The sequence below is a fragment of the Manacus candei genome, unplaced genomic scaffold (assembly GCF_025592945.1).
Source record: "Manacus candei isolate 608988 ecotype Guabito, Panama unplaced genomic scaffold, ASM2559294v1 h1tg000017l, whole genome shotgun sequence".
Taxonomy (NCBI): domain Eukaryota; kingdom Metazoa; phylum Chordata; class Aves; order Passeriformes; family Pipridae; genus Manacus; species Manacus candei.
The window spans coordinates 20,645,991-20,669,257 of record NW_026138065.1 but is presented as its reverse complement, the minus strand read 5'-3'; the positions used below and the strand labels follow the sequence as shown (position 1 = coordinate 20,669,257).

General features: G+C 39.3%; 1 protein-coding gene across 5 annotated transcripts in view; it reads right to left on the bottom strand.

Moving 5' to 3' along the window:
* RPS6KC1 (ribosomal protein S6 kinase C1) overlaps positions 1 to 19,697 on the bottom strand; it is an 87,532-nt gene extending 67,835 nt beyond the window's left edge. For 4 of the 5 annotated variants that reach the window (XM_051783940.1, XM_051783941.1, XM_051783943.1 and 1 more), the window contains exons 1-5: positions 19,495 to 19,697; positions 14,795 to 14,830; positions 10,259 to 10,379; positions 3,012 to 3,127; positions 947 to 1,040 (exon numbers count right to left, since the gene is read on the bottom strand). In XM_051783940.1, the coding sequence (XP_051639900.1) occupies positions 947 to 1,040; positions 3,012 to 3,127; positions 10,259 to 10,379; positions 14,795 to 14,830; positions 19,495 to 19,599 (472 nt within the window). In that variant the 5' untranslated portion in view covers positions 19,600 to 19,697. Of the gene's footprint in view, positions 1 to 946; positions 1,041 to 3,011; positions 3,128 to 10,258; positions 10,380 to 13,794; positions 13,928 to 14,794; positions 14,831 to 19,494 lie in introns of those variants that run through there. The other variant, XM_051783942.1, reaches the window with a different exon arrangement.
* Between the last annotated feature and the right edge of the window lie 3,570 nt (positions 19,698 to 23,267).

Below are 23,267 nucleotides of genomic sequence, written 5' to 3'. Positions count from 1 at the left end.
TAAGGCACAGTGCAACGTGAGTGCATTGTCAGAATTTTAAATTTCACAGAAATCATGCTCCTTTAAAACTAGTTAGTGGTATTTATCATAACTATCCTCTGTAATTAAACAGCTCTATGCCTTTCCCTTCACAGAATGAAATATCGTGAGAACATTAGTTCATAAACATCATAGAAAATACTACAAAATAAAATGCAAAGCTCACTTCTCATATATAATATATTGTACATCTGAGCACAAAGTTATTGACACAGAGAGATCCCAGTGGCAAGTCATACAACCTCAAGGAAAAAAGAAACAACCACTATTACCACTATTAGAAAACACAAGCAGTTTTCATTATTCAAGCATTTTTTTATCAAAGCAAGTTCTACGCCAGAAAAACCAGAGGACATTTAATAGTTAAGAAAAAATCCCCTCTCATATAAGCATAATGAGTGTTTCTATAATAATGTGTATTTATACACGAGTGCAAAACAATTCCAATGGAAAACCTAAGGATTGGAGAAGAATTTCTTAGAAATCACAAGGACCAAGTGTAACTCAGGAACACATAAATATCTGAAAGATTGCATGGTACACAGAGAAGTTTAAGCCAGCACAGCCTCCAGAGGCAGGCAAGAAGCCCCAGTACAATATTTATTTGGGCTGACTGACCCTTCCTTACAGCTATACTATTATTTAGTGCAGGTGAAGTGCCACTAAAATTACTCTACATGTGGGATCCAAGCCAGCATGTACATCTTTAGAAGCAAACTTCCAGAGGTGCAGACAGAGCTCTGCTGATCCCAAGCTCTCTTTCATTAATCCCAGCTCTGACATATCTGCCATACCAAGCAAACATAAACTGGACGGCAGCACGCTATAAACAAGTATGGCACTTGTCATTTATGAGCTGCTTTAAAACAGAGCACACTGTAAGGACACATGAGAGAAGAAAGCAAACCTTCAGAGCTGCAGTCAGACAGATTGTCAGTCACAGAGTCAGAAAGAGGCTCAACAGGACCAATCAGTTCAGAGCCATCATGCACCTCTCCACCCTGAAAAGGAAGAGGGAAAGGAATTATTTAGCTGCTGTGCTCTATGGAAATTCTCATTATATAGAAGTGATAGTCAAAATTAAATTTCCTAACCAGTGAATGCTCCGTTACTTTAGAGTTAATGCATTTAAATAAACTATATAAGCCTGTAAAATTAAACAAGGACTTTCAGTTAGGTCATGTTTGGTTCCCACAGGCTGCCTACTGATCTAAATTGTTAGCCCACTGCAACTTCAGAGTTCTGCAGCAGGTCTGCCTGCACACTCAAATCTAACAGGAAGAGAACAATCATGTTCCTGCTGTCCTGTGTCACTTATAGTCTGTGCCATTCAGTGGTGCTCCTAAGCTCAGCAGGTCCCTCACACAGGACTGTTTGCCTGTCAGACTAATGTCCCACCCATGACCCACTGTCTTGAGTTCAGTCATAGTCACGACTGGACAAAGATACCAAGACACATTATTCCCTCTCAAGCCTGAAAGGAATCAAGGACAAGTGAAGTAATAACAGGAATAATTACTTGCACTAGAAACCACATACATGGGGTTTTTTTAAATTTCTGCTTCAAATCTTGGGTGCACACTTTCCATGGAACTTTAACAGAAACTGCACCATTTTCAAGGCTGTGTTACATACAGACACTGCTAATCTGTCTTGAACTAGCCCAGCACATTTTCAACCTAGCCAGCTCATTCTTTTGATACACACAGCACTCCCTTTAGTTGTTTCTAAAAATTTATTGTCCAAGTTCTCTCTCTCCACAGCTATTTGCACAAAAATCTGAAAACGAACAAAAATCACCCATGAACAGAGCTAAAGGACACGGGCTGAGCTGATCAAAACCCAAGGCTCTCCTACAGGAAAGCATAACACCACATCAGCTAACAAATGAGCCTCAATTATTACATTTGCATAATTCCCCTTGTAGACATAGTTGCTCCTAAAAAAGTTAACGTTTTTCTAGTTTTATTCATTTCCTTGCAAAGCCAGGAAAGGTCCATTGGGAGGCTAAAAGTAATACTTTTATTAAGCAAAGGGGCGGAAGAGAGCTCTGAAAAGGTACCCAAAAACACAGAAGTATTTTCAAAGAACTGAAAAAATGCAAGTGAAAATTAACCAAAAAGTAAAATATTCTAACCCAGTCTCCCACTTATTGTTGCCACTAATGCTTAAAGAAAATTATTTTAAGTATTATAAAGAACTCTGCAATAACTTCAACATGAAAATGAGAATTTTAAGCCTCAGTGTAATTTTGCTTTTGCATATGTATCCTTTAAATATACTTAACACATTCATACGTTTAAGTCCCATCTCAGCCAGATGAGTATTTCCTTAATTCCAGGGAGTTACTATTATTGTTACATGTAAATTTATGCTTATGAGTTTGCAGAATGTTAGACTAAGCTACTGAAAATAAAGAGGTTTGAAGGAACTATTGAAAACAAACTGCTTCAGCTGTAATAAAGAGGAAGTCCATATCAATGTATTGTTAGATACGTTATGGAGAGTGGTTTTCATGACATTGTACATGCAGCACGTTGGACTAGTTATATGCAAAATTTGTTGTCATGGACCTGAGTCCATAAGAGACCATATGGAAACAGTCTAAACAGTCTTCGTTCCTTTAGTTTGAAACTATAAACACCTACTTAAAATACAGAAACAATGACAATATTTTATTACTTCCCTACTGAACACCTAGATTCATCATCACAAGTTTTGCTCATCATTTAATGAAAAAATAAATTTTGAATCCCTTCACCTGAAGTTCCTGTAAAACTTTCCACCTTGTAGGGGTGTGGCATGGGGTTTTTTTTAAAGCCACATTTCTAGAGTGAACGGAAAACCCCCAATCCCTTCACAAAGCATGTCAGTTCAGCTCACTCTCACCCAGTTTATAAAGTAAAACAGAATCAGCACTATATTTTATTTACATCGGTAAGAAGCAAATACTTCTGCAAATGCTAACCAACCTTAAAAAACTCTTCCAGCTGTTTGCTGTTATAGAGAGCAGGGATATTGGCAGAAAACTGCAACAGATCTTCAGCACATTGCCTTCTTTCTTCAATCACAGTCTCATCAAATCGCCCTGGAAGAGACACACAGATTGACAGTTTTAGAAATAACTCCACATTTATTTTGCAATAATAACTACAACGGAAAAGAAAAAAACAAACGAGACAAAAGCAACCTTCTGGAGACAATGCCCTGAGTCTATGAAAGTCACTCCAATGCTTCAGGAGAATATAGCAAATCTTCAAACTTCCTATTCTCAATTGTCCCTAGAGTCCCGTCTTCTGCAATCCACTCGGATGATGAAAGCTGGCAGCTACGACAAGAATCCTTCGCCCTCTCATCGTAAGAATATGTGAGGCAACACTCTTGATTAGCCAAGAGACACTAACGGATGTCCAGTGTTATCTAACAATAAATGATACATGCACAATTTGACAATATGCCAGTCAGTGTCAGCCTTGATTACGGCCCAAATCCTGTAAGGAGCTGAGCAATCTTCACATATTCTCAAGAACAGTGCACAATATGAGCAGATAGTAAACAAAGTATTACTAAAAGCCCCCAAACAGATCATCAATTCCAAGGTGCCATTTATGGAGGAGACAAAGTGTAAGGGAGATGGTGAAGCCCTGCCACCAGGCACTGAAGCCTTCCTCTGAAGTAGTTCCATGCAGACAGAATCTTCATCTCCCTCTGGATTCAAGAGGTAAACAGAGCCGGAAAGCAGCTCATTTACTAAAATGTATGAGCCTTCCTTTTTCCCTACCCAGCACCCAAAACATTCCAATTAGAAAAAACATACTTAAAAAACAATCCCACAGTTCACCTGAAGAGATTTGCTTCTCAGGAGAAAACCCTTGGATTGCTACCTTACATTCACATCCTTCACAATTGCACATAACTTATTTTAGCTTTTTATATCAACATCACTTTGTTGTTGAAATAGTTACAAGTTTACAAAAGAAAAAGGGCAGAGGTTAACAGTAATAATTGAAGGAGAATAGAACAGATATTGGAACCGCTATACAGAGGGAAAAAAAGGACTGGGAAGACAAGTGCAAGAAACAGTATTGCTATAACAGCATGACCAGAAAAATAAGAACCACCTGTGACAGCTCTGTGGCATTAACCTTTGAAGAGGACAAAAGAAACATTGAATACAAAAGCAAAATTCATTTATACTTAGAGCAAGCAAAAAAATAATCCCAGAAGAAAGTATCAAAGCAGGATTCTTTCCAGAAATTCTTCAAGTAAATAGCTCCTGCCCATGCGGTACCAGAAAAAAGAAAATAAAACCAAAAAGACACACACATACTCACAAGATCACAAACAAAGCTTTTGGGGTTTATTTTTTCCATGAAAGAAAAGAAAAGACATCATTGAGCTAATTTTCAGCTTGATTGGTTCCGTACCTTGCTCACCCTGCCGTTTCAGCTGCACAAACATGATCAGCTGTACAAAAGAGTGAGCAACAAGCAAGCAGAAAGAAGGCAAAAGCAATGCTACCACACTGAGTGGCAACACTGAAATCAGGCTTTATTAAACTGCTCATCAAACTTCCTATGTCTTCAGAGCAACACTGAGGGTGCATTAGGGCTCTTGGTTCATTCCATGCAAAATTGGACATCAAAAAAAAACAAAAACAACCAACTTCTCTCAGCAAAGCACAGCAGTATGGGCCAGTTAAATGAATCTACAAAATAACACGAACACTTATAATGCAATACAAAATCAATCGTGAAGAAGCAAACATGCAACAATACCAGAAACAAATAACTTTTGCAAGAAAGTAATTCTGTAAGATATGTTTCCTCATTTACCAAAAATCTCTCCCCGTTCCAAGTTATCATCAAACCCAACAAAAACTAATTTTTCTTATCCATATCTTCTCAGTACTCCCACTGGGCCCCAGATAGGACACACCAGGATCAGCACTGCCAGGCTAACCAGTGTGTGTTCCCCTATTGCCAGGCAGCTACAAACCTACAGGTATGAGCTGAGCCTGCCTGGGTTTTTAAGAAGTGTCAGCTACAATTTTAGCAAGCAACACGTGCAATAGCACAGTTCTGCTATTCCTCCAGTGATGATCCATTCAAAACTTCTTATATACATGAAAGCCAAATGTAAATTCCTGTAAAGAGAATCCACAATTAATTCTGTGGAGCAGACTTGAACAACAAAATACTTGGCAAGGTTTGTGTTCATGTTTCAGTTAGTTTCTCACAAGACTTCCTATTGTACACGACACCAAGTTCTTAAATATGCTACTTTAATGTACATCGGCTTTCTGACTCACAGAAGCAATATCTGGCGGGGGGATTGTTTCTTTTTTGGCAGGGCTGGGGGCTGTAGGTTTTTTTATATTAGAGTACACTTCAGCAGTTGTTAGATAAGAGACATGATGAACACAGATTTATCCATATTTTGGTAAAATCCCATGTATAGTTAACATGTGGAAATACTTACAGTGTCCAACAACAACAAAAAAGGTAGTTTGAAAGTACTGAAGAAATTATGTTGATGCATGTTAGGGCAGGACACTAATCATGTCACAGAAATAGGTATAATTTTAACAACTGGATCTGTTAGGACATTTTAGACTTCCAAGATCAAGGCCACTGGGTTTTTTCCCATAAGATGGATAGAAAAGGTTCAAGTGAAGTACAGAAAAAGTCAGGTGATTTCTTTGTCACATCCATAACAAGTTTCCTGCTTTGACGCAAGCGGCTCTATTGCAACAGCATAAAAAATACACACACTTGCATTCGTATTAACAGCTGAGGTGTAAAGCATGCAACAGAGCTCAGTTCTGCAGATGTGGCAAGTCTTTAGTTGCAGGAAATATGGAAGCACAGCACAACACATTTGTCTTTAAATACATCTCAGTTCTCCACACCGTCTCCTGAAACTCCGAACGCTGGAGATGCTGCTCAGGTTTAACACTTCTACTACAGGTAAGTAGTACAACTGTCAGAACCACCAATGCTCATTTTGTAAAGTGCACTCTCTGCAAAACAATATGTAGGTGCATTATTTAAAGCACAGGTATCCAAAAAAAAATAAAAAACCAACCGGTTGCCAGCAACTACTGGCACTTCTAATTAGTAACTAGTTTAAAAATTGCAACAAATGTAACATCACCACAGGGAAGAAACACTGCAGAAATGTTCCCTCAATGCAGCTTGGAAACAAAAGATCTTAAAACAGATGGACCTTGCAGCTCACCACTAATGAACAAGACTGAAAACAAGTTTGTCAAAACCTCGAAATCTACTAAAATTATATTTTTCCTCTAGTAGAAAAAAATACTAGGACTTTTCGGAGCACGAATGCTTTAAACTAAAATAAATCATGTGGCAGTTACTATGTGTAGAAGTGAGATGGAAGGAAAAATTTTATGCTGTAAAGGTAAAATTTTACGCTGTAAATTGAAAAATAATTCTTAAACTGAAGAGTCAGACAGTTCTGTTCCTTCCAGCTATGTACCAATCATTTAAAATTCATTTTTACATTATCTCCACTTTCCTATATTCTTCTGTGGCTCAGTTTCATTCAAATGTAGTGAGGTCTGTTTTGTTTAATTTCAAAGAGTTTTTTTATAAATAACCGCATTGAATATTTCTGTGGATTTCCTTCTCTCACCATGCACACTGCAGTCACTTTTGTTCACTAAATACAATAGAAGAAGGATGTTTTTTAGAAAGGATTTCACTCAGTTCTGTCCTTGCTTACAGAGCTACTATAAAAACAGCTAACTTGCATTTATGGCAATTTAAAATTATTCAAGATATTAGAAGCCGATACCTTCTTCCACCTTGATTTTCTTTTTACCCCTCTCTCTCAAAAATTACATGTCTGTGGCAGTATTTGGTCCTGAAGTATCAAAAGCAAAATTTGTGCTTTGCAGACTGAGGTATGGCCTCCAGGGGAGTTTGATACAGTTTCTCCATTACTCAAGGCAAAGAGCCAGCAAACACTGCTACAGGATGAGTAGATAGTGGCAGTATTACAGTGCTGTCACATAAAGTGGTGGAAGAAAGGCTGACTAAACAACCTCAGTTTGGCACTGTCCAAACAGGCAGGCTTGATTATTCCAAAGTAATAGTAAATAGCAAAAAAATCCTAATCAAACAACAGCAACAAAAAAAACCACACCAAGAAGCATAACACACACAAAGAGGAGAAAATTAAAAAAATAAAAAATCATCACTCAACAAAAATTTAAAAAACAAAAATACAGAAAACCCAAAAAAAATGCTAGGGTGCCCAAAAGCTTATGCTGAAAGCATGCAAAAAACTGCCAAAAGCATACCAGACACTAAAACACTCTAAAATCATTACAAAAGGAAAAACATGAAAAAACATGATGCAATAGATGCATGCCAAAAAATGTGAAACACATGCTGGATAATAAAATATACCAATGTGAGACACAGAGAAAATGTGGGAAAATACGCTCTAGATGCATGCTTAACACTGCTAAAATATGTTACAGACAAAAAACCTGCAAAAATCAGCACTAGATACATGTCAAAACACACCAAACACTGCCTGGTTGCTAAAATGTGCGACACGCATCAAAACATACAAAAGCATGTATGACAATAGCAACAAAAACAGGCCCAAATCATTGAAAATGTGCAAATACATACAAAAGGATGCACTAGATGTGTGCCAAAAAATGCCAAACGTGCTAAACACTAAAAATGCTAAAAAAATATGGGAAGAAATCACAAAAAAGCAAGTGGCAGCAGGAGGCAAAAAAATAAAAAAAGCCAACCCCATGCTGAAGTGTGCTGTACATTTCAAACACATTAGAAACAAAATGACAATGGGAAACAACACTGCAGCAATGCCTGAGAAACCAAAAACATTCAAAAAAAAGGTGCAAAAACCTAAAGGGGGGGACAAAAAAGGAGCACATGGGAAATTAAAATTCATGCCAAAAGATGCCAAACATGCTGGACCCTCAGAACACCATCACAGTCAAGCCAAACATGCAGTGACAATGCTGTAAGAACCAAAACCCACACCAAAAAAATCATGCAACACCCAGACCAGAAACTTGCTGAAAATACAGCACATGGTAGATGCATTCAAAAAAATGTCAAACAGGTTGGGCACTAAACAGCACACAAGGTGCATAGCAAAGACATAAACACAGGCTGAATGCTAATTAAAATAAAAAAATAAAAAATAAAAACAAACAACAACCAAAAAAAAACACACCACCACACTAAACCAACTTGTAAACAATATGAAGAGGCCTGTTAACCCAAAAGCCTACCCTAAAACATCTTAGAAACTGAAAACCTTGCCAAAAACCACATTTAAAAAAAAAAAAAAAGGGAGCATGTGGTAGACTCATGTAAAAAAAAAAAAAATGCCAAACAGATGTCCAAAGATTAAAAACCCATTAAAATGCCCATGACAAAAGGCACATGGCAAATGCATGTTAAAAAAACCACTAAATATACTGGACACACAAAAAAGTCCCACCGTATAACTTAAAAATGCACTGAAAAATCATACAGTACATGTATGCTAAAAAAACCACCAAAGAAATCCAGGACAGAAATAACATCATAGCCATGCCCTAGGAACCAAGCCACACCTAAAAATGCCCCCCCCAAAAACCCAAAACCCAACAAACTATAAAGGATCACCAAACCCATTCTACAGAATTCAAAATGCCTCAAAAACGCTTGCAAAGCACACAGTAGATGTAAGGCAAAAAAAAATGTGAAACATGCTGGACTTGTTAAAAAATGACGAAAAATGCTTAAAAACCTGCAGTATATGCATGAAAAAAAGCTACACCTAAGAAATGTTGGACAAAAAAAAAAAAATCAAAAAAGCCCACATAAAAATGCTGCAGCGATGCATTAGGAACCAAAAACCATGCCAAAAAAAAAGCACAAAATTTACATCAAAAATCTCGACAAAGAGAGTACATGGTAGATGTTTGCCAAAAAAACACCAAATATGCTAGATGCTTAAAAATATGCAAAAAGAAAAAAGAAGAAAAAAAAAACAACAAAAACAACAACAACAACAACAAACATCACAACCACCACAGGCTGGGTGCTTAAAAAAAAACCAAAACAGACTAAAACAACTCATAAGTACCATGGAAATGCTATAGCAACCCAAAAAGCACTTTAGAAACCAAAAAGCTTACCCAAAACCAAACCAAACGCAACAGGATAGATGCATGTAAAGAAATGTCAAACACTTACCGGACACCACAAATTAAGAAGAAAAAACAACTTTTAAATGCTTGGGGGGAAAGGTTGGAAAGCAGGCAGTAGATGCACACCAAGAAGCACAAAACCCATTCCAGACAATAGCAACACCTCAGAAACGCTTCAGAAACACTCACGAAGCATTCAGTAGGTACACCAAAAGAGATGCCAAATATGCTGAATACATCGAAAAAAATGCTGAAAAATGCTTAAAAACCCAATGGATGTTGTGTGATATACATGTACACCAAAAAAAAAAAAAAACAAAACAGTACCAGTTTGTGCTGAACACAAAGAACACACACTAAAAAAGTTTCTTTTATAAACAACAGCACAAAAAGTGTGGTAAGGTGGAATTCTATATGGAGTCACACTATTTCACTGGAAATCCACACGTAGCTCATTCATGAGAACATATACATCAGGATTAAGTTAAGACCTGTAACGTCTAATTCCTTTTTGTCACTTGTTTCTCCTGTAGAGTCACAATCCACAGGTTTTGGTGAAATATTTAACTGGTATATGTAAAACTGATCTCAAAAGCCTATCTAGATAAAACTGACAATTGCACTCCAATTCCTAAAATAAAAATCTTTTTCGGTAACAAGCACTTGATACTTTACTGTTACTCATCACTAAAAATCAGACAGCTCATATATGAAAAACTTTGTTCATTGTTCAAGTGCTGTTCACAAAGCTAATACAGACTTTATTCTCCTGAAAACAGGGAATGTACCTTGTTAAGATATCTCGGCTACTATGTCTAACATGGAGGCAAGAACACAAATATCCCTGTTACAAAAATAAATAAAAGTATCAAGTGATGATACCAACACACCTACAAGTAAGTTGGGTAGCAAAAGCCCATGGAAAATTCCCATCCAGCTGCAAAACAAGATGTATTTATAGATACTGAGTTATCAAAGAATTTCAGCAGGTCAGGGAGAAATTATGCTTACCAAATACTATTGCTTTGGCAAAAGGTGGAAAGAGCTCTGTATGTCTGCATAGGTTTTTATGGATTTGCCAGAGATCTTTGTGCAGTTTCTTAAAGTCACTGTATCTCTTCCAAACGACTATCTGAAGCAGAGAAAGGGGAGAGAAGTATTAGTGAGGTTCATTGTTCCCATTGCATCACACCACAAATATACCTATTTAATCATATCACAGCACCAACTCGAGCAAATTTGTTTAACAAACACACACAATCTGAATTGTCAGCTGTAACAGGCATAAAAAAAAATGGTCATTATCTGTCCCCAACCCGCATTTTAGCAACAACACTACAGTGCATAGAAAAAACATTAAGGCAAAGCTGAAAAAAAGAAACAAGAGAGGCCAAAGGCAGCACTGCTTCGGTCACACTGAGATCCAGAGCTACATAGGGAACCAGTAAGAGAGGAAAAAATGCTGAATAGGAGTGTTGCACTGTCCAACATTCAACAGCAAGCTGTGCTTGGCGCAGCTGCAGGTGGGGGGAAGAGACACAACAACAAAAGAGGAAACGAGTGAAGAGAAATCAATACCAGTAAGGGATTCTTAAGGACAGCACATTAAGCACCCAGGACTACAAAACAGCTCTTAAAATTGCGTATGTAAAATGTAGATGTAAATGCAAGCCCCCATTTTAAATGGTTTATTAGTAGTAACGTTGATCAAAAAAGAATATATTCCTTTTGTAATATGGACAAAATCTCCAACTTTAGGAATGTTAAGACAGCATTGGTTCATTATACCAGGTTTTCCTGATCTATCCTTATCTAGTAGGTAAGGTATCTACCTTATCATTCTTCCAAGGTATCTCAGTCAGGTATCTACCTTATCATTCTTCCATTCCATTCTTTCTATTCTTTCCATTCAAGGAAGGAGAACCCAATAGGAAAATCAAGCCAAGGAAAGAACTAAACAACAAAATTTATGCTTGACTGCTAACTGGTTTGCTACCAAGATGAAAAAAAAATTAACAAAGATATTTTATATCTTGATCTTGTTTTTGGTCAGACTCACTAAGCCATCATAATAAACCTCAACAGTAATATAAAGCAGAACAGAATGAAAAAAAAAAAAAGAGAGAAACTGCAATGCATTCAGCAGTTGATTCCCCTGTTGCATCACTCAAATATCCCAATTAGCTTAATACAACTAACCACAATTTAAAATATTCCAAATATTTCTGAATGATTTAACAGGTTGACCTCTCATGAGCAATCATAATTGAAAAAGTACTTCTTTCAAGCAAACCAGAGTTAAAGTTAAGTAAAACATTTAGATTTAGCACATTTTTGTTGTTGTTTTGTTGGTGTTTTGGAGGGGTTTTGTTTGGGGATTATTTTTAAACACTAAGATCAGAGGCCTTCCGAGTTTCAGCAGATGCAAGCCCTACCTACAGAACAATGCAGATATGGGGCAAGATGACTATTAACAGTGGATATGCAAAGTGTTAGTATGGTGACACTCTATCCACCTTATCAACTCAGCTATACTGAAACTAGTAGTTCTGATTCAGACTCAGTTATTGGCACGCATGTTCAGGACTTAACTATAACTGGTACTTGGTGAAGTTCAACAAACGGGGGACTCTCAAGAAGGCCTGCTAGTCATTTTGCTATCAGAAACAATAATTTTTCAATTATGTACTTCTATCTAATCCAATATCTAGAAAGTGGATGATTAGCACTTCTTGAGCAGTGTACGTATAGCAAGTAAAATTGCTTAAGACGGTGAATTCTTTAAACATTAAGTAACTGTATTGTCAATATTTTGAGACAACGTGAAAAGCTGCCAGAAAATAAAAGCATGAGAGTCTGCTCTACTAAAAAAGCATCATTTTTCATGCTGCAAACAATCACCCAAGAGTCAAGAAGAAAAAAATAAATATCCATAAGTAACTTGCATAGCAAAAAGGAGTCAAGGTCATCCTAAAACCTTTCCCAAGCTCATGGAAAACATGCCTCTGCACACATGTGGCTCAGCAAAGTTAGCAGTTCCCACTCTAACACACTCATTAGAAAACAGATTTTGAGGAAGGACACACTGTACTTCGAGGCCCAACGAAGCACAGCAAGTATATCATAAAACATATGTTACACTTGTAACGCAATAAGGTGCTTGTCATGGCTAGAGCCAGTGGATCTTATTAACTCCTGCAACTCGTCTGTTCCACAATGAACAAGCCTTTCTCCTCCCTGATTAAAAAGGGGAAAAAACCCACCAGACTACCCTAGCTGCAATCGCCTTACATGCCATGTTGCCACCATCAGTCCCCAGAAACAAGGCAATTAAACTTCAGTATGACAGCCTTTCTGTATCTAATAACTCCTCACACAAAACTCCACGCTAATTTCTTTCATTCTTTTGAGAAGGAAGCCCTTACAAGGTTATCGTCCTTCCTGTCCCAACAACAACAGCAGGGATTCTATTGAACTGTAATTGGCTGCAGTGGGAGAGATGCTGTAGCAAAGGCTTGTGTCCCAAAGGGCAGCTAAAAGATGTGATGGAAAACTGGCAAGTAGAGCTGAGGTCACAGCACACAGACTTATGTGCAGTTGTACATATGTAATGTATGTATTAACATCACAGCAGTGACAGAGACTTCTGAATGAGGAGGCAGGCACAGCTATGTGGTCCTATCTGGGTGTGAGAAGGGGGTTGCATGACACAGATCCTAAAGCAATGGAGTGGTTGTGTGCACAAAATTATCTATTAAATTTCTAATCCTGGAAAACTGAGGTAAATTTATTTCCAGTGGGAGTAGGTTAGGGGCATATTCTTTTTCTTTTGAAGGCTGCCCACAATTCTATTTTTATCATAAGAGGCCCCTACAACAGAAAAGCTCCCAATTTATGGAGTTTTCTGACTACAATCCACCCTTATGGCAACTACCATCTAGGATATTCTTTTTAATAACTCATTATTTTCAGATGCTTGCTTATAACAGAATCACCCCACATGCTGCCACAAGCAGAATCATTAATTTGGTACAATGAAGGGTGGAAAAGGACAACCATCAACAGGTTCATAGCATATTTATGTCCTCTTACTGTCTAACATGGAACTCTGCGTGGCTCACCTACAGCCACAGACCAAAGCAATAACTAAAAGATATGGTTTTGCTACTGTGTCAAAACTCCTTAACATACATTCATGCAATACTCTAGCTGAAAGACACTTACAATGTATTTTTCTGATGAATGGGCTCATCAACAGCTGCTATAAAGTGTTTTTCCTCACAAATGAAGATTTAGGTAATGGCAGAATGTGCTCATGGGTAGGTTCAATTCAGGAGTCTTCCTGGAAAAGGTGAACATCAAGCTACAAACTACAGTAATGAAGCTCTAAAACTAGATCCATGATCATCTCTGATTCTGATAGGTTATTTTAATCTTCTAGACATTAAAAAAATTGCAAAAAGCAGGAATGCTCATGCTTGTCTGATTCTCGAGATTTCAAAAAAGGATGCAATAAAGGCATGTTAGGTCTATTAGCCACTTCTCACCTCTGCCAAGCCACTAATCAATAACTCATGTTTGACCACACAGAGAGACGCAATGAATTCATTTATGAACTCTTCTTTCATCATCTATGCAGGTTCTCCTCAACTGTAGTAAGAGACTGCACCACAAATCAAACATATGCATAAGTTACACAATGTCTGAAAAGCCATAAAGTTGTGCTTTTGAAGGAAGATTTTGCATGTACATAGTGTAATAGTATCCACGTCAAGTCATTACTCCAGATAAAAAAATCAAGAGGGGGGAAAAAAAAAGATTCTTAATCTAAAAAAAAAAAAAAAAAAAAAATTCACAACCCACACACACGATGAACTTTTTTGTATCAATAAATGGCTTCTGTGACAGACTTTTGAGGCATTTAAGAGGCACAAGAATACCACAGATCCTTATTCATAGACTTTTCAGAAGAGGCAAAGTGTAAGCAATTTTAAAGTTTTATCAAAGCATATCAGTGGAAAAATACTAAAGGAGACTCAGAGATATAGGCATAATGTATGACTTGCAGTCTAATTTCTCTCAACTACTCCTATGCTCCTCCGTTTTCACTCTTCACTAATAGACAGTAATGGTGTAGGCTTTTCAGTGAAGTGGTTAAAGAGGAAAAAAGTACCTACAGCTGAGACCTAAGACTTGAATTGTGGACTGATCTCTAATTTTACCAGTAGGAGTTAAGTAACCATCAATTTGCCAATTCCAGCCCCGAGAAAAGAGCTTGCAAAGTTATCAAAGCAGTTTTGTCATCAAAAGACACTTTACTCCCTAAGACTTTGTTTCAAGTCACGATTCATCACTGAGGGATAAAATGCAACATGTTACAGCAGCTACTGTTTTCAACTATGAGAGCTGAAGACAAACGGAAAACATACGAAAACTGTTCGCTCAATTACAATGACAAAACACACAGAAACTGCTAAATTACATCAAAGATGTTTCAAAAGGCATAGTGTGATACATAAAGACATTTGCGCAAGTTTAAACTGTTACCTCCTGGACATCCTCTGGATTTTTTCTTGAAACAATCTGAAAAGCAAAACAAACAAAAAAAAATAAGCAATTAGATTTTCGGTTTGAAAGTTAAAGAGTAACATATAATGATTTGTTGCTGAAGAGAAAAATCTGGAAAAAGGCAAACAGCTGCATGTTCCTGCACATTCAGAAAAGTTTTCAGGTAGTTTTAGAGAAGTCTAATACCCAAATACAACCTGGTGAGATATTTTAGCAGCAGAGTCAGTCGTGATCACAAAGCAAGATGTACATTCTAGGCAAAATGGCACAAAAGGCATCTCTCAAAACAAAGCCAGGTAGAGCACATCCTCAGTCGTCTCTCCAGCCTCTTCCTATTAATTCTTAGTAGGGCCACGTTACTCCAAATAAGCAGAGCTTGTTCAGGCTATAAAGCTTTTATAAAGCTACATAAGCTGCACACCACCTCACTCTAAATGTGAGTTTTTTCATTTACTAAGACAGTATTTCCCCTTTACTTACAACCACCAGTGAGCAGACACAGCCATCTGACTCTACCCTTGCGTATTTGTTTCTCCTTAAATACTCTTTGCCTAATTAATTATAAACGACTTTGTCCAAGGGAAGATTGCAGTAAAAGCGAGGCTTGGCTGCACACCATAAAGATGCCTCTATTTTGTCAGGGTTTTTTTGGTTTTTTTTAAAATAAATATTGATTGCAAAAGCCTTTGTAATCCAAGTTTTGAACTGGTCTTATAAACAGCAGTAAGAGCATATCCACACAAACATACAAACCAAATAGAGACATTTTCAATTCATAACTGCAATTATCTTGTGCATGTCAGTATGCCCTTCATTATAAGAGCCAAAGCTGTTTAACAAAATAATTAGTCCATTGTTAGCTAAAGCAAAATAGGGCATTCTCAATCCAGCTGGGACTATCCTCACAGTGGCACACCCCAGAATAATTGATGCTGTGAACAGGTGATGCGTGTAGGCAAGCACAAGGAGTCCACACTACCTGCACCCCAGAGACTCACACTCCATCCCACTGTACCACAAGCACCAGGCAGCTGTTGCTCTGAGATGGAAGTCACTGAATCTACACTTTCCTCTTGATACGTGACAGTAACATCCCCTTATATTCCCCACAAATTAGCTCTCTTCCTCCCTTCCATTTTTCAAGAATCCTTGCCAAAGCCTCCCAGATTTCATACCATCAGTTTACTACACAACCCAGCCACTGTCATCTTTCACACATTGTGGAGGACACAAAACAGAAAAGAGAAGTGTTATCTTTTCTAGCTATCCTCCAAAAGACCTGAAACATTTTCCTTCACAAGTCTAAGTTCTTTCTCTCACCTCAGCACATCAAAGTCCTCTTCTTCCAGCGTAGTCTATCTTTTGATAAAACCTTCCTCAACTTTTCCTCACTCTTGAGTAATCTAACATTTGGCAACTTTACCAAATTTAAACCTTGGTGGCTGTTGCTCTTTCATTGACTACCAGGCAGTTTATAAGTATAATTGGTGAAATATTTCTAACCTTCTTTTCTAATAGCTGGCGTACTTGATATAAGGAGCCTGTAGAGCTGGGGGATGAAAATATCACAGGCATGGCTACACATCACAGAAGAACACCAAAGGGCAGACACCAACTGCTTTGCTTTGCAGTTCACCTTTAGTTAAAGCCTTGCAACAGTTTTGGCAGCAAGGTAAGTTACCAGATGGGCAGAAGGAAACCCAGAGAGATGAGTAATTACCCAGCCAGTTAGTAAGAATCTGGAATAAAACCCAGAGGCCCTGTTTCACACTTGCTCTAATGTTACATTGCCTTCTATATCTACCAGCCATGCCAACTTTAAGTCAGTATGCAATAATTTATGTGTTGTCCTACTTTGTTCTTCACATCCTTTCCTGAAGGTCAATCATCTCAGAAGAGGTCTGCCCCTTCCATCCAACCTATAATCAACCTAGAGACTTGGCAAAGGCAACCCAATCCCCCAAATTTTCCATGTACTTTTTTAATCCTTCCACGCAGATCAATGCAGTCAGCTCCTTCCACAAATCCTTAATGCAAGCAACTTTAACCTATTTTTAAAAATATCACTAGGATACCCACCAATGAGCTAAGCAATGCACAATTACTGCATTAGGCTCTGAAAAACAGAGATCCTACAAGAATACTAACCATTGAGCAAAGTATTTCAGATTATACCATTCCTTGTCTGACCTGCAGATATCCAACATAACTCATTAGAATTTTAATTATCATTAATAATTGTAATCTTCCAAATCAGCTGAACTTTTATTAGTGGCCTATATTTTCAGATATCATCAAAGAATACTCCTCATATCACAACCTGCTAATATCTCTTTCTGTTCCTTAGCCTTTGAAAATGGATATTAAAAAGCCAATATTCATTTAATCTTGTCTGCATTTCCAATTATTTCACAGTTTACAAGTAAATAAAATATATATTCTCTGCTAAACAAACAAAACCTTCAAGAACAAGCTGCAATAAGGATAGACCTCCTTAGTACTCAGAAGAGACTACATGGGTAGTTATGCTGTGGGTCAGGTGTTTAGGGACATGCTAAACAAGTGCTTTCTCATCCATGATTATTTATCTATCATTGCATTGAAACACAAAATTCCTATAACTTCATTTCACAAAAGATTCACTCATATACCACACTAAGTAACTACAAATCTCTACTAACATGTACTGACTACACTAGATCTCAGTCAGAATGATCTTCAATCAACTGGAAGATCCACTTCACTTTTTTCCTGGTGGTCCCCTAAAGTTGCTGAGCATCAGATAAGCAAATACAGCTGGAGTGCTGTGATATCAAGCATGGAGCCAGATCACTGCAGGAACAGGAGGGAGGAATAGGAGGAAAGAAAAAGAGAGGGTACCTGGTATGTACATTTAATTATTTTTAAATCATTTTATTCTGCATCTAACTCCCCAAATCCTCACTTGAAGTAATACATAACAGAACCAGATAGTGCCCTACTGAAACAAAAGTTATTTATACTTTTACATTTGTGAATCCAAACCATCTTTTGCTGCATAAAAGCAAAATAATTTTTCACTTTGAGGATTTTAGCTATCAAAATACCGTAAAGAACTAATGATCTCTGGTCAGCTCAGTTTAATTTGGACAGCTCACAGACTGATCAGTGCCTTGCTCTGTACTAAATCACACGCAGTCAGTGCACCACCTGATTCTGCCCTGCCTCACTTGGAAAAGCAACAGCGTATCCACAACTTATGGGACAAGGAGAGAGAGTGACACCCCCAACTAGTTAGCCACAACTTGTTTTTTAACAATTTCACAGAAACCAAAATATCACTGAGAATTTTAACTGGCTTTAGTCAATAAGAACAAAGTCATCAGAGTAAAATAAGCAGAAGTCTTGGTTCATTACTGTTAGTCCCTAATACACATACAGATTTAGCCCATCGTGAGCTACTATATAAAGATGTGATGGCACTGTTTTCCTCCTTGCCTCTATCTCAAGAAAGGCTTTTTAAATTAAAACATCATAGGGGAAAACAACTCTTTTTTCTTTTTCTCTTAACAAATACTAAGTTTTATTGGACCAAAAAGAATGGTTTAAATATGTCACATAATCATGTTTGGTGGATACGAATATATATATATATTTGACCAGAAAAAAAAAATTAAAAATATTTTTAATTTCACAAATCATACATACTTATCACAGTCTAACAACCTGAGCACTAGAATATATATACACATATAGAACGCTGTATACTTTGAATTAAGGGAAGGATGCATATAAGCATATATTGCTCTTACAAGGAGGATGTCTATAGCTGCAGTAACTACAAGATCAGAGGCCATTTAAATAAACTCTGTGATGCTTTCTGATGCTCTCAGTATATCCCACCCTACCTGTGAGCTGAACTCCCACTCCTCTTGCGCCTACTTCCATATATTTACTTAGCCTCCTTCCTCTTTTTGGCTTAAATAGGTAAGTGGAGGAGAAAAGAAAGCAAGGAATTTCCCTAGGGGAAGAGACGGAGCTTTCAGCAAAGCTACCACACCAGCTCTCCCAATAGCCAGTGATCTGCAACAGCTGTCCTTCTTCTCTACTAGGCCTCGCTGATTTACCCAGACCCCTCCTGCCCAAAGGGGGGTGGACCCTCCCAGGCGCACACCGCCTGAGCATCCAGCCCCAGCAGCTCCGCGCTGCCGGCGTTGGCGTGCTGAGCCCACGGACTCCGCTCCCGAGCCGAGAGCGCCGCGGGGCCGGCAGGAAGGCTGGGCAATTCCACTGCAACCTATCCAAGGGATCTGGGGCAGAAGAAGGGGGGCGGAAAAGAAGGAGCTGGTTGGTTTTAAGCTACTCTCGCACGCCCTGCAGCAGACAGCAAGGAAACTGAGAGTCAATTGCAAAGCGCGTTTGAGGCCATTGCAACGCCGTGTTTGAAGCTACAAGTTTGCAGGAGGCGACAGAGGCTCGGCTCGGGAGGGGCCGTGTCCCACCTTCCCTCCCTCTCTCCCACCCGTGTCCCTGACAGCGGCTTCCACGTCGCGACCAGGCGCGTCGGGATTCCCCACGGGCGCTATTCCGCACACAGCGGCGGCTTTAAAAGATCGAGCACCGGGCAGGCCGGGGACCGGCGGGGGCGAGGGGCAGGGCGAGGGGCCGGGCGAGGGGCCGGGCAGCGGCCGCTGACTCACCCGCGCCGTGACCTTGTAGACGGTGTGCCCGCGGGGGTGCCGCCGCGGCTCGGTCACCGTGTAGAAGCGGGCCAGGTCCCCGCCGCGCTCCCGCGGGCTCAGCATCCTCCTCCCGCCGCTGCCCCCGCCGGGCCCGGCCCAGGCGGAAGCGGCGCCCGGGAACGCCCCGCCCCGCCCGGGCGGTGCCGGGGGCCCGGCCCGGGGAGCCCCGCCCGGGCGGGAAGGGACGAGCTGGGGCGCGGTGTTGGGTACCCCCGGTTCCTGACAGGCAGCGTGGGCGTGACCGCCTTTCCCCGGGGCTGACAGTCCGCACCGCACGGATGAGGCCGAGGTGGCACGGCCCAGTCGTGGCAGCGCAGATTCCAGGTGTTCTGCCGTGGGGATTTACACTTGGCAGGGGCTGAACGCCGAGCCCCTTCCTAACACAGGCGCCCCGTGGCCTCTACAAATCCGAGATGAGACCGTCCACCAACACAGCTGGTGCGCCGCTCCCAGCGCTCGTCGTGGGCTATTTTGAGATAGGCTGCCCTAAATCCATAGGCCTATAAAGCAGAAATGACTCACGGATTTTAAGGAGGAATGCTACCAGAAAGGCAAGTTTCATGGTTACTGAATCACCACGTTTTTTGTGTTGCGTCTTCTCCAGGTTCTTTAAGCTGTGCCTGGACTTCTCCCTGCAGATAGGCCCTCATGTGCACACCCGTCTGCAGAACACTTCGGCATGAGGAAACCCTTCAGCATTTGAGGTGCATTCCTTCAGTTCTAAGGAGCACAACTTTGTATTGCAAGATGTTCTCCTTTCGTAAGATTACCTTTGATTTCTTGTCCGTAGTGGGATCTGTACCAATGTAGATCTCACACTTCATATTCTATAAACTGTTAAGATTATTCTTTTCATCACTGTGTTTTCATTCATTTAATTGAAGATGTTAAAAAATCAGCTTTTCATTACCACGTTATTAATATCTCTGATCTCATGCAGGTGTTTGTTTTGCCAATCTGTTTTGACTTGGGAATGAGGGTGGATTTAAGGAACACAGACACCAGCTTTAAAGAATAAGTGTATGTTTACTACAGTGCAAAACAGTAAAGAATTACAAAAGAAACAGTGGCTTATGAAAGGATACACTTAGCAATGCATCTAATCATTACTACAAAGAAAATCTTATAGTGATTAAGAGAGAGATCCATCACCAGTTACCCTACAATATTTTACCATCATCCAGATCACACTTCAGCTGGGGAGGCCTCGATCACAGGCAAAGGTCTGGAGAATGTCCTTCCGCTAACTGGGAAATCCTACGTGCGTCCACTTGCAGGGGAGGCCTCCATCTTTGCTGTGAGAGGGTCCAGCTTATGTAGGGTTAAACAAGCTTACATCACTCAATTTGTGCAGAAAACAATCTGGCTTTCTTATCTCCTTAGTTTTCCCCTGTAGCCTGGCGAGGGCCCAGGGCAAAATCAGGGAATCAGTTTGGACCAACTACTGTCAAATGCCCCATGGCCTTGACCAGTCTCTAAATACAGAACTATGGCTACATTTATATCTCAAATATGAACCAGCTGCGACCATGGAGGCCTACTGCTTTCATGGCCTTGACTGGAAAAAAAGGCACATTTATAACCATACAGACCTTACTAATTATTAATACTATGCTGTGCTAAAAAACATAAATGTCTCCTCTCAAAGCATTATTAAGGATTATATAGCATCTTGGTTAATAAGAAGATATATGGCTAAATACAATACTAGGTTAAATATAATATCGGCTTGGAAAGTTCAGCTGTAGATCAAGTCCAGCTCAGGGGTACCCCCAGCATTACAGTCTTTGACTTAAAGAAAATACTTAGTTGCATGTCTTTGTAAAAGATGAGAGTTTTGTACTAAAGCTCATAGTATGCAAGTGTCTCTCCTTTGAGGATGACTGAGCTGCATTGTGAATCTTTTCAACATTCCAAATTATTACTAGGTAAATGAAAGGTCATCTTCATTATAGAAGATGACATTCATTTTCTGAGTTCCAGACCTGATTCACTTCTACAGATCTGGAAGCACAAGCTCACTAATGAGTCTTTCTAAGCAGCTTCAATGTGATGCTGTTTGGAAGTACTGCCACTGTTTCACCTCAATCTTTATTCCTAGTGAGTACACTGCCCTCACTCAATTCATATCTCAGTACAATGGAAATAGGTTCTGCAAACACAGAGTCAGGGAGGCAGGCATGAGTGGACCGGCCATTCTCCTCCCAGTGCTAGTCTGACACAAAACAGTTGATTTGACAATCCTGGAGAGCCCAGCAAAGTCACATCAGAGGAGCTCCACATTGACATGTTCTAGCATCCACACAAAGCTGCTTCTTTGAAAGGTGCTCTCCTAGAGAAAGGTCATTTTCTGTGTGAGAACATAATGACTCTTCCTAACATGTCATAGGACAGAAATAGTCCAAATGGGAGTTTCATAGCATCCTGACTCTTTTTTTTAATTACTTTGAAATTGCCAGCTACCAAGTTATTAGAAAGATTCTTCATCCTTTTTATCTCTAAAAATTGCTTGATAAGTCTAGTCTATTTTGCATGAGGAACATTTTCTTAAGGAAGGGGGAAGAAAGAGAACATTGATTGTCAGCAGCTCACTTGCCACTCTCAGTCTTCTGAGAGAGAAAGAGCATCTTTTACATCTTTTGGCAAGGTGTCAGCACACAGAACTTCATGGCATGAAGTTATATGTTATCAAAAGGAGCACCTCTGAGATAATTTGGTCTTGATCATCATTCTTTCAAAGCAAGTTTCTAATTCAAAAAGCTAAAAGATACACATCAAACTCCATTTGATAGTGACTGTTTTCTTATACCAGTGACGATGCAGTTGAAGTTTCATTGGAAGAGACTTCACAGGAAGAGATCTTCTGTTTGGAGTAATTTTAATGTACAAGTGAGGTGACCTAATCTGAGGATGTGAAACGAAGGGGTTGAACAGAATGACCTCAAGAATACTTTTTAATTTTCATCTTCTCTAACTTTATCTATAGGGACTTGCAGCTACAGATGTAGTGGTGTCACATCCAAAACCAAACAGCTGGTTGAAAATGCACTTGCTCAAGTAAGCAAGGAGTATTTTCTAGCACAATGTACTAATTGATACCATATGAAGATATCAATTACTTGTAGAACCTTCTAGTGTAATAACATGATTAGACAACTAGTTCTGATAAAAATTTGCTTATGAAATCGCACTTGCTTGTAATGCCTCATGGGATACGGCAGTTGTGAGGTTTTAATGGTATAAACAGAAATCAATGGGACTGAAACCATCATTGACAAATCCCTGCTGAATTATATAATAGATCTCATTTAAATTTCAATAGCCAACTGATGCATCCTCTGAGAAAAAAAATCCATCCTGAAATGCTGTCTAACTCAAAAGTTAGCAATTTGGTGGGAGTAGGAAGGGAGAAGTGGGAGTGAAGAACAAGACAGAGAACAGTATATTGCAACTGTGTAAATTCATGGCTGAATGAAGAAGGGCAATAAAAATTAACAGAGATCTTCATGCAGAGCAATAGAGTAGTCTGAAATTTTTCAGCATGGAAGAAGGAATAATGTGGGGGGACATGGTAGTGCTCTGTGAAATCATGAGTGGCATGGAGAAGGTGGATGGGGATGGACTGTTCAGTCTCTCTTAACACAAGAACCCGAGGCCAGTGAAGCTGGTATGAATGAGGTCATAAAATGAATAATAATAAAACAGACCTGCAGGACTCCTGTCAAAGGATG